At 28.7% G+C, this 19,259-nt stretch overlaps 2 protein-coding genes across 4 annotated transcripts in view; one reads left to right on the plus strand and one right to left on the minus strand.

The window, feature by feature from the left end:
- LOC147804242 (uncharacterized) overlaps nucleotides 1-19,259 on the minus strand; it is a 46,674-nt gene that overhangs the window by 18,703 nt on the left and 8,712 nt on the right. Inside the window, exon 2 of one of the 3 annotated variants that reach the window (XM_087152104.1) lies at nucleotides 15,217-17,323. The exons of the other annotated variants lie outside the window; for them this stretch is intronic. Coding sequence (XP_087008230.1) covers nucleotides 16,839-17,323 — 485 coding nt within the window. The 3' untranslated portion in view covers nucleotides 15,217-16,838. Of the gene's footprint in view, nucleotides 1-15,216; nucleotides 17,324-19,259 lie in introns of those variants that run through there. 3 annotated transcript variants of the gene reach the window in all.
- Nucleotides 2,564-4,184, plus strand: LOC107444757 (uncharacterized). The gene is made up of 2 exons (XM_087152109.1): nucleotides 2,564-3,194; nucleotides 3,797-4,184. The coding sequence occupies exons 1-2, from the start codon at nucleotides 3,082-3,084 to the stop codon at nucleotides 4,110-4,112; spliced, it is 429 nt and encodes a 142-aa protein (XP_087008235.1). The 5' UTR covers nucleotides 2,564-3,081; the 3' UTR covers nucleotides 4,113-4,184.

Raw genomic sequence — 19,259 nt, forward strand, 5'->3', positions numbered from 1 at the left:
GAGGTTATTTTTATAAAATTTATTTATTGTAATTCGTTTAAAAACTTATTTATTGTTTTCGTTAATATTTATTATTTACAAAATGTTATGATTTCACAAAACAAGAATAAAATTCAGAATTTTTAAAGACTGCTTTCTTTTGCGCGAGGTTATTTTTAAAAATTTATTTATTGTAATTCGTTTAAAAACTTATTTATTGTTTTCGTTAATATTTATTATTTACAAAATGTTATGATTTCACAAAACAAGAATAAAATTCAGAATTTTTAAAGACTGCTTTCTTTTGCGCGAGGTTATTTTTAAAAATTTATTTATTGTAATTCGTTTAAAAACTTATTTATTGTTTTCGTTAATATTTATTATTTACAAAATGTTATGATTTCACAAAACAAGAATAAAATTCAGAATTTTTAAAGACTGCTTTCTTTTGCGCGAGGTTATTTTTATAAAATTTATTTATTGTAATTCGTTTAAAAACTTATTTATTGTTTTCGTTAATATTTATTATTTACAAAATGTTATGATTTCACAAAACAAGAATAAAATTCAGAATTTTTAAAGACTGCTTTCTTTTGCGCGAGGTTATTTTTATAAAATTTATTTATTGTAATTCGTTTAAAAACTTATTTATTGTTTTCGTTAATATTTATTATTTACAAAATGTTATGATTTCACAAAACAAGAATAAAATTCAGAATTTTTAAAGACTGCTTTCTTTTGCGCGAGGTTATTTTTATAAAATTTATTTATTGTAATTAAAATATCAGTATTGTAGAGTTATTTCGTAATATGTTTAATCCCCTTTGCTCACAGTATTTTATGAAACATAAAGTAAATTAAATATGAAATTTTTTATGTCATTTTTTTAGAGTGTGTTTATTATTAAAATTTATTTATTGATTATTTACAGCAATATTAGTAAATTAGTGTGATTTAATGCAGCCACATGCTAGGAACTAAACAGGACGAGAAACAGCATTCTTTTTGTCACTAATTTTTTAATATTAATTTATTAGCAATTTAATTCTAAATAGGTTGTCCCATAATTGCGAGATCAATTATTTATTTTTTTAGAATTCTTGACTAGGTAGAAAAATTACACATAGGTAGTCTTGAAGTAACATTTTAAAGAAGAAAATTATTAAAGATTGACGCAATCTATTAATTACAGTAAATGTAGCATAAAAATATTTAAAAGCAATTTTTTTTTAACATATTTTAAAGGTGTTCGCTTTAGTTCCATACCATTTTTCACTTGAAATAATAAAATTGTATATTAATTATTTAATTCTGCTGTGATGAATCAGGATAATCTTTTATGAATCTTAATCAGCTTCTCAAATATTTACCTTTTGTCAAAAATTTTAAAACTAGCGAAGAGTGGAGTTTATGAAAAAAATTATTTTGAATGTTTCTGATATATAGATAGAACAGTTGTGTTCATCAAGGCACTAACATTTCATAACAAATAAATCATATTTTAAAGGTGTTCGCTTTAGTTCCATACCATTTTTCACTTGAAATAATAAAATTGTATATTAATTATTTAATTCTGCTGTGATGAATCAGGATAATCTTTTATGAATCTTAATCAGCTTCTCAAATATTTACCTTTTGTCAAAAATTTTAAAACTAGCGAAGAGTGGAGTTTATGAAAAAAATTATTTTGAATGTTTCTGATATATAGATAGAACAGTTGTGTTCATCAAGGCACTAACATTTCATAACAAATAAATCAGCTACGAAATAAAACTAAGGAAATTTAAATACACACTACCGTGCAATAATAGATAATTCATGTTCTGGGTTTTACAAAAGATCATAACAATTTCCCCTCTTATCGATACAAGTTTTCTAGAGAACATTACTAAAGTATACTTAGCAGAGCTAACATACAACTTGCTGGAAAAAATTGGCGTACTTTAACTGATCAATATATTTTTTTAACAGTGTTTGTGTTAATATTAGTGGTGCAACTAGTTTTTGGAAAAATAGGCAAAAATATTTAATAGCATTAAAATAATTAAGTCTGATCCAATGTACCTCCATCTAAATATGCAATTCGAAGCATTTTTTTCATTCAAATTTATTTGTTCATCTTTTATATATATATATATATTTTGTTCTTGCAAAAAAAAAAAAAAAAAAAAAAGATTTTGAGCCCACAAGCCTTATATCATGCGGTTAATCTAAGCATCTTAAAACTTATTATTTAATTATATACTAGATGGCTAAGCCCTCCTTTGCTACAGTACTCTAATGCGGATAAGTGATTCACAATATGTGTTGTCACTTGACATAAAAGAGTTTTTTCTACGAAAGTTGAAAATATTAACTTTATATGTAGGAAAACTACTATAAGAAGTTAATAACTATATCTTAAAATGTAGAGCAGAATTGCATTACAATAATAATAAAAATGTTATACATGTTAACTATGCTATGTTAAACTATTATGTTTTTGTGCTACATAGAGATATAATTAATCTTTTACTTGTAGGTATTTTGCACTGCAGAAAACTTGAGAAACCTTTGTGCCAGCCCAAAATTATTTTTAGATGGTACCTTTAAGGTAACACCTAAAATTTTTAAACAGTTATACACCTTGCATGGGGATTACATGGGCCAGATATTTCCCATGGCTTTTTGTCTGCTGGGAGGCAAAACTTTTGCTCTCTACAAGAGGCTGTTTGAACTCATGAAATCTGCAGCATGGAGTCACAACTTCTTATTAGCACCAACTTTTGCCATGGTGGATTTTGAGTTGGCCAGCATCAAAGCTCTGAAGGAAGTCTTTCCAAGCATTGAAGTGAAAGGGTGTTACTTTCACTTTGTTCAAAGTTTGGTGAAAAAGGTATGTATAGCATTTTTAAACTACAGTTTGAATTTCAGCAATAGTGTATGAGTTCAAGGTGAAAAACTATAAACTTAATTTGAAACATTTGCTTATTTCATTTTTTTATTTTAAAGGCACGTAAGCTGGGTCTCTTACGTCTCAGCAAGAGGAACCCGTTAGTTAAGTTATGGCTTAGAAGAGCAGCAGCTCTACCATTGGTTCCTGAGGAATCGCCATATAGAGATATGGCCAATATGCTCATAGAACAAACGGTTCCTCAATTTGCAGAAGCTCATCGCTTCTTTAAGTATTTTGAAGAAACTTGGATGGGCCAACGTATGACACCAAAGTATCCAATGTAAGTATCACTGAATGGTTTATCAACATTTTCTAGCTCCTTCTACATAAAAAAAAAAAAAAAAAAAAAGCTTTAAAAATTTGGATTTCATTATTGACTATCAAATGTACACAACACTTATAGTTTTTATTTTGAGACAATCATAATTTAGACTTGTGATAATTTACTTTTCACTTTCACATAGTAATTTACCATCTACCTTCACATCATGGGGCTTTTAAAATTCAAAAATTGTATGTATATATAAAACAAAATTAACTAGCATTAATCAGGAGTGCTGAAATTTTCAGAATTTCATATTTCCTCAGAACCTTATTTTTTTTTTCCAAAATTAACCCCAAAATATAGCGCTCTTGTTTTAATAATTTTTGCAAAATGTGTTTCAAAAGTAAGTTTAAACTGTAAGTTATTAATTGATCAATGCATGTTTGTTGAATTAAAAACAAAAAAAATTGTGAAAAAATCTTATTTGCAAGATGATTATCATAAAAATACACTTTGGTATATAGTATTAAAGCTAAGGAATGAAATCACCATTTGATGATTAAAAGAAACACTTGATATAAATAGTTATCTGTTTTTTTTTTCCTTCTTTTTTTCAGCGAGTTGTGGAATCATTTCCACAACACTTTAGACAGAACAAACAACTATTCTGAAGCATTTCATGCCAAGATTAACAGAAGAGCAACAACCCGTCACCCTAATATATTTGCTCTCATACACCTACTACAAGCTATTGATAGTGAGGATACTGCAATGAGGAGGATGCTGGAGGCTGGGCATAGGCCAATTCAACATAAAAAATTGTACCAAGTTAGAGAAGAAAGAGTTGAAATTTTGAAACTTGAATTGATTTTGGATAGCATAACGTTAACTGATTATGTCGATAAAATTGGCCGGATAATTAAATTAAAGTAAAATTAAAATTCTATACAGGTTAAATATGTATTTTTTCCAAATTTAGACCTTTTTTATCTTAACGATTATTAAAATATTAACTTAAACCTTTCTCTTTTTTTCAATAAATAATTAATTTTAACTGTTCATATTTATTCCAAAACTTTTTTTTTTTTAAAAAAACATTAAAATTAAATAATTATCCCCCTCAAATCCTGCAGATCGCCTCAGCGTGGCGAGGGGGTGACCCTGGGCGGAATTGGCTGAAGTACGTCGGGGGATTATTCTCCTGGCAGGGCCACCCAAGACGTGAAGGCCATTCCACTATGCCCAGCTAAGGTCTGCAGGTAAAGTAACAAATCATACTTTACTTTGAATTAAGCTTTTAATGACATTTAGCAAGTGATTCTTTTTGCGAATTTGTTTATAGGACTAATAACCTCCTAATTTGACCAAATAACCTCTTTTGCCAATTTGTCTAATGCTATAACCTCTTAACTTGTGTGTTCAAATTAATTCGAGCTTGCCAAACAGGCCAAACTGTTGACACTCGAAAATTCGAGCGTCGTTGTATTTTATGCTGCTATAATTTCTCACATTCGTTTTTTTTTTTTTTTCAAAAAATTTGTGCATTAAGGGTTAATAATTATAATTTTACAGTTCAAAATCTTCTTGTTTTTTAAACAGCTTTGTGCAATACCAACCCACAGTAATAATTTAATTTTCATTCCATGTGTAAATAAAAATTAGTATAAATGTCTATTCTTCATATGAGTATCCATCAAGGAGAATTATTCTAATTTTGCAAAAATATCTATTTTTAAAATAAGTACAATAGCAATAAAAATTTGTAACAAAACATTTTTACTTGTTTTATTTATTTACTTATTTAAACACTTCTCTTTTATTCATATTCCATTTTCAAAAAAATTTTTATTGACTGTCTATATAATAATTAAACACACTGATAAAATTATCTATGTTTATTTCTTATTATATTAGTATAACAAATATTAATTTTGTTAGGATTATCTTCATCTGGTTAAAATTTTATAAGCATTTTTTAGAGGAAGGAATTATTAATAAACTTTGAAATAAGCTATTTATTAAAAAAATTAAATCCATTGCAAATCTATGTATTGTATTGTTTATTTGTTTGGCAATTGTTATGTATATTCACATGAATTTCTGAATTATTACAACATGAGAAATTTAAATCGCATATTCAAAAAATCACTGTTTGTTACACTTGGTTTGTGGAGACGTCATCCTTAAACCGTGCAATATTTTAATCATTTGTTCGACAGTGATTTTTGTTACTTTACATTAGTAATCGATATAGTTAAAAGTATCTTGCAGAAAAAAATTAGTTCTAAGGAAGTTTGTCGCAGAAAGCTCGAAAACAATTTGGCCACAGGGATAATAAAAGACAATTATTTTTTGAAATACATACACTAGTATAAGAGGATAATATCAAAGTGATTGAGGATAAAATTCAGTTATTACATAATGTTATACATTTCAACACAAATTTATGGTGTTAAGTAAAAACTCAAATGGCACTTTTAATTCTTAGGTAGAGTTTTGATTTTATGGTAGGGTTAATTGAGAAAGTCATAGCAACCGAAAAAAAATACTATTTAGCAGACAACTTTGTGCAAGAAGCTACCTTAATAATCAGGAAAGAGTATTTCTTAAGGTAATATATACTAAACAAAGTTCTTTAACAACAATTAAATTTACAAAGGTTTTGTGAAATTATTTACAATTTAAGCATCATCAGAAGGTAAGCGAAGTGAAAATCCCATTTGAACATGTATATCTGCGTGTATAGAAGTAAATAAATTTTTTACTTTTAAAATAAGCAACTTATATTGCTGTTAATTTTGAAAAAAATATATATTTCACTGAGGCTAAGGTGTACAAATGGATTTGAAATTTATATGTAATGTTTTTTTCTCCATCTCATGGCCTCTATCCGAAAGTTTTCAAGATTTGGCAATTCTACTGCCACAGATTACGAACACTGTTACCATTTAATCTTATTATCATAATTGGTACAAACACTGTTACCATTTAATCTTCTCTTAATTTAAACAAGTTGTTTACAATTTTTAGCAATAAATCAATACCCAATATAAATTTTTTCATAGCTAAATAATAAATTAAATATAACTAAGTTGAAGCAAACAGTGTTACCATTTAATTTTGGTACCTATTAAAACAAATTAACCATATATTTTACCCCTAAAATTTATTACAATTCTGAATTCAATATATTAAGTGTACATAATTATTCAACAATTCGAAGCTTAAAATTAAATAAATATAAAGTAGTAATAATATTTGTAAAAGAATTGAAGTTACAGATGTTTATAATATGAACTGAATGATGGTGTTTCTTTATGCATACTGAAGAAAAATTTATATAATTCTTATCAGAGAACAATAAAAAAAAACTTTTCAAATCAAACTTATAAACTATAGTTTACAAGTTATTAAAGAAAAAATTCGAAACAAATCAATACACTGGAGGCTTCATTTTGGAAACAGATACTTCTCTGACTTAATCAGACAATGCATTATTTTGCTTTGATTTATTCTTTAGAAATTAAACAACCTTATTATATGAATTTGCGAAGCTTTTCAATTATAGCAAAAAGAATGATATAAAATTTTTCAATACATTTGTTTTATTTTACGAGAGTGATTTGATAAACAATGATCACTGAATGTAAACAAATCGAATGAGGTTGGTCTCACCAGTCAACAACAGCAAGCTTTGCTGCTGAATCTCATTGGCATTGGATAAGTGCGACAAGAACTCTTTCAATTTAAGACCGTGGTGGCCGGAAGATTCGCAAGTGAGGTCGAATGCATATGCGAGGCGGAAGCAGCTTCATGATGACTTATTCAGGATGTCGTTAAGTTACTTTCTGTTTTAAAGCATTGCATAATTATTTATTTTCTCTTCCTCTCTTTTCTTTTCTAAATTCCAACAAATATTAAGAAAAAAGATAAAACGTGAAATCCACGTTAATAAAAAAAAAACTTATTAAGCAGATGTTTTGGAATAAGATGGAAAAAAAAATTACTTCAAAAAGTTTCTCCAAAAATAGCTTAAAATTCATTACTATTTATTATTCTCATTCAATTTTGTTTAAGTAATCAGTAAAATAGATGATGTTATAAAAATCAAAGGTAAAATTTAATCTTGTAATAATACTGTAATATAGATGATGTTATAAAAATTAAAGTTAAAATTTAATCTTGCAACAATACTACAAAACGCAAGTAAATATATGCATTTTTTGAAATTTTTACTCTGATCTTTTAATAAAAGGTTGTTTTTTTTTTCAAATACTTATTTTCCGCAAGAAAATAAACCTTTTTTTTTCTCCTTTTTTTTATTAACTTTACTAGTAATCCATTCCTCCGGAAAGTAAATTAAAAAAAAAAAAAAAATATTTCATGATATCAGTATTTATTTATTTTTCTTTCAAAATACAGTTGAAAATAACTAAAAAAGGAAATTCATAAATACTCATCCTAAGAAAACTTTTTTTGTAATGTTCAGTAAGGAAAATATTTACCAAGGAATTTATTAGGAAAGATACGCACCAAGTACTTTGAACTAATTTACTAATAAAAAAGTAATTTAAAAATTATATTTTAAATTTCCGCAAGAAAATAAACAGTCTCGTCTTCTTTTTTTTTTTAACTTTACTAATAATCCATTCCTCCGGAAAGTAAATAAAAAAAAAATATTTCATGATATCAGTATTTATTTATTTTTCTTTCAAAATACAGTTGAAAATAATTAAAAAAGGAAATTCATAAATACTCATCCTAAGAAAACTTTTTTTGTAATGTTCAGTAAGGAAAATATTTACCAAGGAATTTATTAGGAAAGATACGCACCAAGTACTTTGAACTAATTTACTAATAAAAAAGTAATTTAAAAATTATATTTTAAATTTCCGCAAGAAAATAAACAGTCCTCGTCTTCTTTTTTTTTAACTTTACTAATAATCCATTCCTCCGGAAAGTAAATAAAAAAAAAAATATTTCATGATATCAGTATTTATTTATTTTTCTTTCAAAATGCAGTTGAAAATAATTTAAAAAGAAAATTCATAAATACTCATCCTAAGAAAACTTTTTTTGTAATGTTCAGTAAGGAAAATATTTACCAAGGAATTTATTAGGAAAGATACGCACCAAGTACTTTGAACTAATTTACTAATAAAAAAGTAATTTAAAAATTATATTTTAAATTTCCGCAAGAAAATAAACAGTCTCGTCTTCTTTTTTTTTTAACTTTACTAATAATCCATTCCTCCGGAAAGTAAATAAAAAAATATTTCATGATATCAGTATTTATTTATTTTTCATTTAATCGCATTCATTTAATCGAGAACTAAATCATTAAGCATTACGTTAGTTACCATTGATCGCAACAAACGTACAGAAACTAGACAGTATAACTTATAAAAAAATATAAAAAAATTAATATAAATATAAAATTTTCTGTTGACGCGCTTTTACTAAAATATATATATATATATATATATATATATATATATATATATATATATATATATATATATATATATAAGGCATAAGCCTTATTACGTATTTTTTAAATAAGCAATTTTTCTGTATTATTTTAATTTTTCTTTACTATTTTATTTGTAGTTAGCGAATGTTTAAAAAATTCAGATTGATAAAAATTTTATTCTCGCAAATAAATATGTGTGTATATGCTACTACCTCAGAAAAAAAAAAACATTCTTGACTTCTTTCACATTTTTTCTATTTCAATTAAATTTTAGTGACTTTTTTGTATTAATACTTTCAGAACACAAAAAAATACTGAATTACTGATATACATTCCTTTAAAACGAAGTTCATAATAAGTTGATTTCAGTAATAACATGAACAATACCTAGTGCATAGCTTCATTTAAAATACTTCTAATATACTAGTATGCAACTTCTTTTGAGAGATGAGAGAATTGGCGATTTTCTAGTCTTCAAGAATTGTAGCAGGATTCGAAGGTATTAAAATACGCCAATGCCAATCTCATTGTGCAACCCCTAAGCTTTCTCGAAGTTCTTCCTCCCTCTCTGCGGCTGAACATCATTAACAACAGGTGTGTTCTTAGGGGGGGGACTGTCTTGAGTAGTACAATGGGTTATCTTTTGGGCCGGACACGGCATCCCCTCCAAGATGTTACAGACAAACACCCCCCCTCCTTAAAACGATTTTGTGAATTTCGGGAGCAAAATCGCTAAAAAATAATAGTTAGACAACAAATTCAGCTTAATCACTTTACTAGAGGCCATAAAGAAAAGTCTAACTAAATAACACTAATAGATTGCATTAATTTTAAGAGAAGATATCAAGTTACAACTTAAACAATAATTATGAAAATGAAAGGAAAAATCTCTTTTTTTTTCTTCTCTTCCCTTTTTAATGATTAAACAAAAAATACAAACAAAAATTCTATACAAACAAAAAATTAATACAAAATTTTATAACACAACAAAAAAATAAAAAATCATTAAATGCATTTTAAGGAAGTGAAATATAACGTTCAAGTTTCTGAAAAAGATAGTTTTTCTTAAAATCGTTCGAAACTAGTAAAATCGTTCGGAAAGTTTTAAAAGATTGTTTTTTTAAAAATGCAAATCCTTCGGATTCTTTTTTGACTGACTGTAAATAAATGTATAACTCTGTATAAAATGACAATACCCTTCTAGTTTCAAACAGTTTTGAACCATCTCTATTACTGGAAATGAGTTTTTTTTAACTGGTAAATCATTTGGATTCTTTTTTGAGTGACTGTAAATAAATGTATAATTCTGTATTAAATAACAATACCCTTCTAGTTTCGAACTGTTGTTCATCATTTCCAGAATTAAAAGTCATATTGAATATGGAATACTAAGTCTTTGATATCAAATTTGAATTTTCAGTGTGTAATATTAAATACCTAAAATTTTAAATTCTCATATCAAATGAAGTAAGCCTTGCAGGTGATTTTTGAAGTAAATGTGGCCTTTGCGTCGTTGATTTTGCACTTTGCATCGTTGGTTCGTTTCAATACTCGCTTAAAAAAAATAAAACTTTGTAACCTTTTTAATTTGTATTTGTTTATTGTAATAATTGATAATGTGTTTTCCATATATAATTATAGCACATGACAATGAAAAACAGAACAGCTGACTGCGCACAAAATAATTGGGTTCTTTAATGCAAATTGTGTTAAGGTATAATTTTAATGCAATTATGTAATATTTTTACGACAGAAGGTTAACAGGTTAATTAGACACTACAGATAAAATTGGAATTTTTTCCTTATAGAAGACCTTGTATTTTATGATAATATAGAGATTGGAATCTTTTGTTAAAAATATGTTTCAAATAAATATTGTATATTATATATATTGTATATTTTGTTTAAAAATAACTAAAATTAACTGTTTTTTAATTATAATGTATTTAATTTGATTTAAATCAAATATAGAATAGTTTTTATTAAAAATAGCCATATAATCTACTATATTAGATGAAAAAAAAACACAATTCTGTCTGCTGAACAAATTTTTTTATTATATGACAATCTAAAAATATTTATAACTGTGAAAAAATTTAATATAGAAATAATTTTTTATTTTATTTAATGAAGTATTATTATAAACAATAAAATAATTTAATAATTTTTTGTATTGTAACCCTTTTGTGTATTGAACTCATCTTTTTAAGAAACTTGGAAAAATCCTATTTTTTTATAATTTGTGTCAAGTTCACTCTAAAAGTTTCCAATTTACAATATTTATTTTGAATTTTTCAAATTTAAAGATTTTCTTGAAATTCAAAATTTATTAGAGTTTAATCGAAATGAAATTTTTCACTTACCTTTAAAGCTCACAAATTATAATCATAATAATATATGCAATTACAATAACAAACCAAACAAATGAAATAATGCCAAAAATGTTTACAACCTTTAAAATGTTGAATTGAGATCCCTGACTTTTCAATTTAAAATGTTGAATTGAAATCCCTGACCTTTCAATTTAAAATGTTGAATTGAAATCCTTGACTTTTTCAAGATTAATATCATAAAAATTCAAATTTACAATTTTCATTTTTTAAACTGAAATGATACTTGAAATTGAACACTTATTATAGACTTAAACTGAAATGAGAGTTTATACTTGAAATAAAAGTTCAAAAGTCATTTTTAACTGACTTGGGATTCCAAACTCACTCTCCAACTTATTATATTCATTTTGAATTCATTTAATATTCTATTATGTAGTATAAAATTAATTATTTAAAAATAATCATAAAATATTTAATTATTTAAAAATATTCAAAGTGTAGTAATAACAATAAATTCAAATAGTGAGGCTAACATTAATTTATTAAAAATATTCAAAAACTATAATCACAATAATTACATGTCAAAATTAAGTAATATCAGCAAAAATAAAAAATTGAATTAAAAAATATTCACCAAAAGTTATTTACAAATGTGAATTATAATTTCATTTACGTCCCAATAAAACCATTTTTCTTTCATATGCCTCGTAGCATTCCTCTTTTCTCCAAGGGCCCATAGAGCCCTTTTTTTATTGTTCTTTTGATGCGTCAGTTCATGTCTATCCATTATCGATATTGGATACAAAAAACATCGCTGACAGAGATCGGGAATCCCCTCCCAGTATCATCCCACTAAGCATGTAATATGAAAGGTGCATCCACAATCCAATTGTTAAAAGTCTCTCCTTTTACCTTCAGTTACTAACACAATTTACACAGGGGTAAAATCAGTTAATGGTGCTAACTTTTATTTACAGGTAGTCAGGCACATAACATCGCCCAAGTTTTCAACTTTTTTCCAGTTTAGTTCGATAAGGTGGCCCTTTTCTGAATCGATTGATACAGTCACTCGAAAAAATAGCTAAGCACCGTGACCCTTACAAAACAAAATTGAGAACGCAAAACGACACAATGGAATGAATGATTTCTCAAGCCTCGATGCTCACTGCTCTGTCGTGACGCAATGTTTTGAAACGTTCTCACTGCCCTCTCGTGAAGCAGTATGTTGTTTATTTGAAATGTGCGGCGATGCCCACCCAACCCAGAGAGCCCCCGCAGAAGCCATGGCCCCCTGAAAAGGGAGATGTCAACGGGAGCGTGCCCACCATTGGCCATGACCCAAAAAACCAGAGAACCTCCGCAGAAGCCATGTTCAATGAATTTCAATGTGTCCAAGAAGTCTACACCCCCACGCCCAATGTTGGCATCCTGTATATTTTAAAAAAAAGGAGACGAGTCCCCAATTGGGGGGGACTCGCCCATTTTTTTTAAACAAAATAATCGCTTTGACATAGAGTTAGATGGTTTGACGGCAGAGGGGACAAGTCTTTTGTCGACTGGTGCGCATCCAATCGTCCAAACAGTGTGCGTGAAACACGTGCTGGCAAAGAGTGCGATGAGTCATTTCCACCATCTCTTCTAAACAAATCGGGCAGGTCTCGGGTGGGGCGTAATACCAATTCTCGAAAGGTAAGGAGAAGAGGCAATTGCGAATTTCGCTGGCTAGGCGAATCCGCAATGCATCCGTCACATGATACCCTTTCGAAAACCAATCATACACAATAGTCGTAAGCCATCTCATACCGAAGCGATTAAAGCTCCGTAAAGCTGGGCTTATGTAACTCAAATCAGTCTGGAGACGCAACTCTTGATCAATGAACCTCTGAATGGTCTGGGTGACGCTCTCCTCGGGGAAACGGAATTCGGCTGGAAAATGCATGACCAGAATGTAGACTTGGACTGGATTGCAGACGAGCAAAGGAAATTTCCAGTGGGATCTTTCGTTGATTGGGCAAGACCATCCACGTGAATTCGCCGCAAACGTTCACATTGGCAGTCTTGGGGTGGCGAGGCAAGCGAATTTCTGGTGGTGGCATGGCTTCTGGATTCAGGTTCGGCTTGGAAAGAGTCAAATGGAGTTCCCCGAATGATCTGAAAGCTCTGACTTATATACTGCTCAGGCAGGAAGTGACACACAGGATGTTTTCGAAAATGTGATTTTTTTTCCATGGGATGGAAGCCAACAATGGGTGGAACACTGCTGTTGAAACAACCTGCTGTAGAACTGTAAAGATTTCGAGTCTCGAGGCTTGGCTTGATATCTAAATCCTGCATCCAACAAAATTTGCAAGTTGTGTGAGCTCTGAAAAATTCTGAGCTGAGGTCGTCAAGACTCAACCGCCTGGCTTTAACATACGTCAAAAAAATTTTTTTTTACAATGTTGATGAAGCTCGAGCTTCGAAGAAATCATCGACAGCCTTGACTGGACTCTAACCATTTTCCGAGGACACACAGAGTTGACGGAAGCAACTCGTGTCTCGTGGTTGAACCCACATTTTTAAAAAAAAACATTAACCAAATGATTCAATCAATTTTTTTTATCATAGAGTGAATCCCTGGGGTCCTCCAGGGATGCTACATCCAGGGTCATTTTGCGTTTGTGTGGTTTTTTTTTGCAAAGGTCACGGTGCTCAGCTATTTTTTCGATTAACTGTGTGCAGTTGTGAAAAAATGACAAGGATTTATAAAAAAAAAGTTTTTTTTTTTCCCAAGCATAATTCAAAAATATTTTTCAGTCATTTACAAAAGAGGATAATTTACAACAGATGAAAAAACACTCACAATCGATGAGGGATCGGTTCCATCGGCATGTGCAAGAATTTCGAAATGCCACCCGTCACGGCAATCCACGGGTGACACTGTTCCCTCGAGCAAAACATACACCTGTTTAAGGTTGTGGCTTCAAGACCACCATTTTCAGCTCCTTGTATGGATGAAATGTAGGCAGTCTAGCCAGCATCTCGTTCCATTTCGATTTGGTGATGGCGTCCGTGCATGCCAAAAAACGGACCCGCATCTCTTGCAGTTGCTCCAACAAGAACAGAGGGCGTATGGGTCCATCCCGGGCATGATGGAGATAACTGTTGGTGGGTGTGTGCATAGCCACCGAGAGTGAAGGCCTCTCAGTAGATTTGTGACGTCATCCTCTGACGGGTTAGCGAAGCATAAGATAACGCGGTATTCAGGTTTGTATTAACACTAGAAAGACGAAAAATTCGTATATACCTATATTGCCTAAAAGCAGTCAAAATGGCTAGATTGTGAATGCGTAAATAAATTTGTTTAAAATTAATTTTTAAAATTGTTTATATTATTTGCAGTTATATAACAAGTTTTTATTAAATATTACCAATAAAAAAAATTATATGTTGTACAAAAAGTCACAAAATTCTAAGAAATTGTGTCATTATATACATCATTGTTTTTCTATTTGAAATTAAAAGCAGTCAAAATGACTTCCTTAGGCAATCTAGTGTTAAGAGAAAACTATAATAAATAATTCAAACTTTTGAGCCACGTAATATATTTTTGCCTCAGCTAATTTAATAGCACTTAAATTTTTTTTTCAAGTGGTGAATTTTTAGCTTTTTCAGTTATTTTTAAAGTTATAACTCAATAAAATGAACCTGTAGGACTTCTTGATGCTTTTCAATAGAAATGAATGAATAGAAATGAAGAAAGCAAATTTAATAAGAAATTTTTCACTTTTAATTTTTAAATCTTGATTCCTTATAACTATTTTTAATATCAAAAGAATAAACCTTATTTAAGTGTATAATTTATTATTTTCTAATATGTAATTAAAAATTAGATTTAATCATATATTTGAAAATAAGAAATAATACATTTTAATAATGAAACGGTTACGAGACAAATAAAAATATGTTATATCATGGCAAAACAAATAAGAGACAAATAAAGAAATAATAGTTTTATTGGCACATTTATGAAGTTTTTATTTTACATATACTCTTCCAGACTTATAAAATAAGCATTAAATTTTGGATAAAATGAGAATAGTATATAAATATATAGATATAACTTAGATCTCTGGAGCAAACTCAAAATTCATTTATCCTTAAGATTGCAAAAATCTAAATTCAAATTTTATTTATTTTTTCTTAAAAAAAAGGACATATACTCTTCCAGACTTATAAAATAAACATAAAAATGGGAATAAAATGAGAATAGTACATATAATCTGGAGAAAACTCAAAATTTATTTATCTAAGATTGCAAAAATTTAAATTTATTTAAAAAAAAAATTAGAACATATACTCTTTCGGACTTATAAAATGAACATAAAAATTGGAATAAAATGAGAATAGTACATATAAGCTGGAGCAAACTCAAAATTTATTTATCCTTAAAATTGAAAAAATCTAAATTTAAATTTATTTATTTTTTTTAAAAAAAAAATAGTGTTTCTTTTTTAGTTTTAGTATAGATCATTATATGGTAGTTCAAAAAATAATAAAGAAAATAATAACATAACAATTTAATAATATTTTTTTGTTGCCAGATTTGTACAAAAATATATTACAAGGAGGAAATATTGATTGGATAATTATAGGGAAAAAAACATATTCTAAGAAAATAGAGAAGATTTTTTAATATGAACAAACTACTTTGAATATTAATTAAAAAGTTGTCTATTATATTCTAATATATACACACTAGCAAGTAACGGCAGAATTTTAGATTGGTTAGCTTCGTGGGGAAAATTACAATGTTCGGGCTATATATATATATATATATATACATATTTTATATATATATATATACATGCCTTTCACAAAATGAGGGAGAAAATGATACAGAACGAAACAGTTTCAGGTGCGAGTTTTAAAACGAATTCAACATAGTAAATAAAATATATTAGTTTACAGAACTGTCTTTAATTGGTATGAAATGTTAATTGTTAAAATAGTAAAAATTTTTTTTTTAAGGTATCAGCACAAAGATAACACAAATACGATTCATCTGTATTCGAAAGATTCATACCATATGAATCAAGAACAACAGTTTCATTAATATTCATTAAAATAATAACATACAAAACTAAAAATGGCTACTAACAATGAATCAAATTCCTTTTTATTAATATAATCTAATGTACTACCGGAGTTTTTTTTTCAAGTATGAGTATTTATGAAGTTTTACTCATATGATCGTAAGCTATCGTTAAGAATAAATAAGCTTCAAATGCCAATCAACATTGTTATTAATTTTTCTTTCTTTTAAAAGTATAAAACTAAAGATTCTTTACTAGTTTTTTTTAAATAATATGAATGTTAACTCTTAATGACATCTTATATTTGTTTATATATACATTTAAACACGACAAATGATGTTTAAATTTGTTTTATTCCACGTCTAAGAGTTTTGCAAAAGCACGAATGTTTTGCTAGTTTCATATTCTAATGTTTGCCAACAATAAGCAATACCTAAAGCAATGTAATTCTTAAATACAATTTATTTCAATATTTAATTAAAAAACTTATTATTAAGTCTGCAAAAACGAATATTAAAACATGAAAGATAAATAACACTTACTCGACTATTAACGGTTATTTGATAACTGTCTCGTTTGGTAGAATTAATCCATTTTTTTAAAATTAAATTTCCTCATTTTTTGGAAACCTAAATACTGATACTTTAGGCACATTTTTGTAGTTCCCTTTACATCTTGGAACTACACACGATTATTTTAAATCGTTTAAAAGGACACATCCGACCGACAAACACCACTGCTATTCAGTGAAGGACAAATATTTGAAATTGGCGGCTAATCACATATCCCCACAGAATGTGACGTCACTAAAAGACCTTGATGATCTCGACGGCCTTATTTCTCGGTGGCTATGGTGTGTGGCCGTCGTTTCGCATGCACAGCACGGCAAAAGAAGAAGAGTGACGAGCTGCGAAATGATCCTTCGTCTGCGTTCGTAGGTGTCTCGAGGATAGTGAGTGTCGTGGCTCGTCCCTTCGAAGGCTGGCGTTGGAGAGTTTGGACGAGCGTCGCTGGAGGTTCTGGGCTTGAAAGGTGGGGCAGACGTTTTGACAGTCCTCGAGACGTTGCAGATCGAGTCCACGGGTGTCTGGCTAGAGGTTTGGGTGCTGGGTGGAACAGAGTGGCGGATGGCTTTCTTGGGAGGTATCGAGGCGAAAGAGGTGGAAAGCCTGGGCCTGGAGACGGGCGAACTTTTTTTGGATGCAGAACAAGAACTTTTTTTTGGATGGAGAACTTTTTTTGGATGCAGAACGAGAACTGCATCTGGAAAGAGTAATAGTTTTAGTCGGAGATCTGGCTGGAGAACTACTGAGAGAAATTGTTTTAGCCGGAGATCGGGATGGAGACATGGATGAAATTCGCATCCCATCGCATTATTCTTTAGGTAATTTTGGTTTTTGATGAGCAGCAATAATTTGTTCAAATAGAGCTTTTTGTTGAGGTGTTGCACGCTCAAAGTATTTCGATCTGAAAGAATTGCTTATTACAGTGAAATACTTCCTTTTTAGTTTTGAAATTTTATGACAGGTTTGTATAGAGGACATTATACTCAAAGGCACTATCTTTCCGTATTGTTGTAGCAAGTCTTTTTTCATAGTGTCATTGAAATTATTATGTTGTAACACAGCATAAAAATAATCTGACGGAACACATCTCAAATACATTCGATAAATATACATTTTAATTTCTTAGGTCTTATTTTTATTGCGAGAGTTTAAAATTTTTGCTACACAGTATAAAAAAGAATATTTAATTTTTTTATGTGTTTTAACTATATAGGTAATAAATAAAGAGATGTTGATATTGTGTAAAGTGTAAGAACAAGACTGAAACGTTGGAACCGAAACCAGCTATAACAAAAAACAATAAAACAATGATAAAAGGTATTTGTTCAATATGCGGAAAACAAAAAAATCAGTTTGTAAAGGCATCTGAAGTTGGTTTAATTACAAATGATAATGAAATGGATGATGTAGAAATAGTTTGTGAAGATTAAACATAACAACTTGGGTAAATCACAATAGTGACAAACTTTTAATCAATGAAATTTCAAAAAACACTTTTAATTTCATGCTAAATTTTTCAGTTGAATGATGCTATATTTTTCAAAACTTTATTAAAAATATGTATTTTTTTTCAATAATATAAAGTCTAAATTTTTAAATCATTATTGAAAAATAAAGAATGGAAAATATTTTATTTCAAGATTCTTGGGTTCCATACGTAGATTATTTCATTACCGATCAAATTGCTCTTACGTATCCGAAAAACATCATTTTCACTTCCCAATTGTTGTATAATCATTTGAAATTTGTCGATGACTTGTACAAAAAATTTCCGTATGCTGAAAAGTTTGATCTGATCTTACTCGATACCATAGATTGGAAAACGTCACCTATAAAACCTTAGATTCAATCAGTCATTCGATGATTGCACCGGAACCCATTAAAAAACTGTTAAGTTTGGACAAAAGACTCCACTATGAAAAGGCATATTCGTTTATTTTTTTACAATTTCCTGTTTTTAAAAAATTTTATTTAGTCGCTTGTATTGCAGCTTTGATTTATTTCCTCATATTATTTCGAAAAAACGACGTTTTTCGTCATCTCAAATATTTATAAGAAAAAAACACTGGTTTCAATACAAATTTTTTTATTTTTTTATTTAATTTCAACATAAAATCTCCAATTTTTTTTATTTAATTTCAATATAAAATATTTATTTTAAATCTTTAATTTTTTTATTTTAAATCTTTAGTTTTTTTAAATTTAATTTCAATAACATGACCACCATTTTCATTATTTGAATTATGAGAAAAAAATCGTTTCACAATTGAAAACTGATCCCGATTAAACGCGTTTTTAACAGAATCCCGTGGGGGTTTCGTTAACGTTTTGCAATATTCTTCTTTCGCCGTATCGTAAGCCGATTGACTGTATTCTAGGTCTAGCAATGTTGTAACAATAGTGTTACGATCAAAATTATTATAAATTTTATTTTCCATGTATTTTTGCGGAAACGTCTTCTGCGGGTAATAGTCAAACATCCAAATACACGTTTGAAAGAAATGAACTTTCTTTTCCAAAAAATTACTCAATTCGTTATGAAAGACAGATACCATATCATTGTCTTCTCAGAGGGTCAAAATGTTATGAATGAAATTGGGATTGTTTTCGCTGATGGATATCACCGGAGGTAT

Source organism: Parasteatoda tepidariorum, chromosome 9, assembly GCF_982258835.1.
Source record: "Parasteatoda tepidariorum strain Cologne lab strain chromosome 9, Ptep-v5.0, whole genome shotgun sequence".
NCBI classification, from domain to species: domain Eukaryota; kingdom Metazoa; phylum Arthropoda; class Arachnida; order Araneae; family Theridiidae; genus Parasteatoda; species Parasteatoda tepidariorum.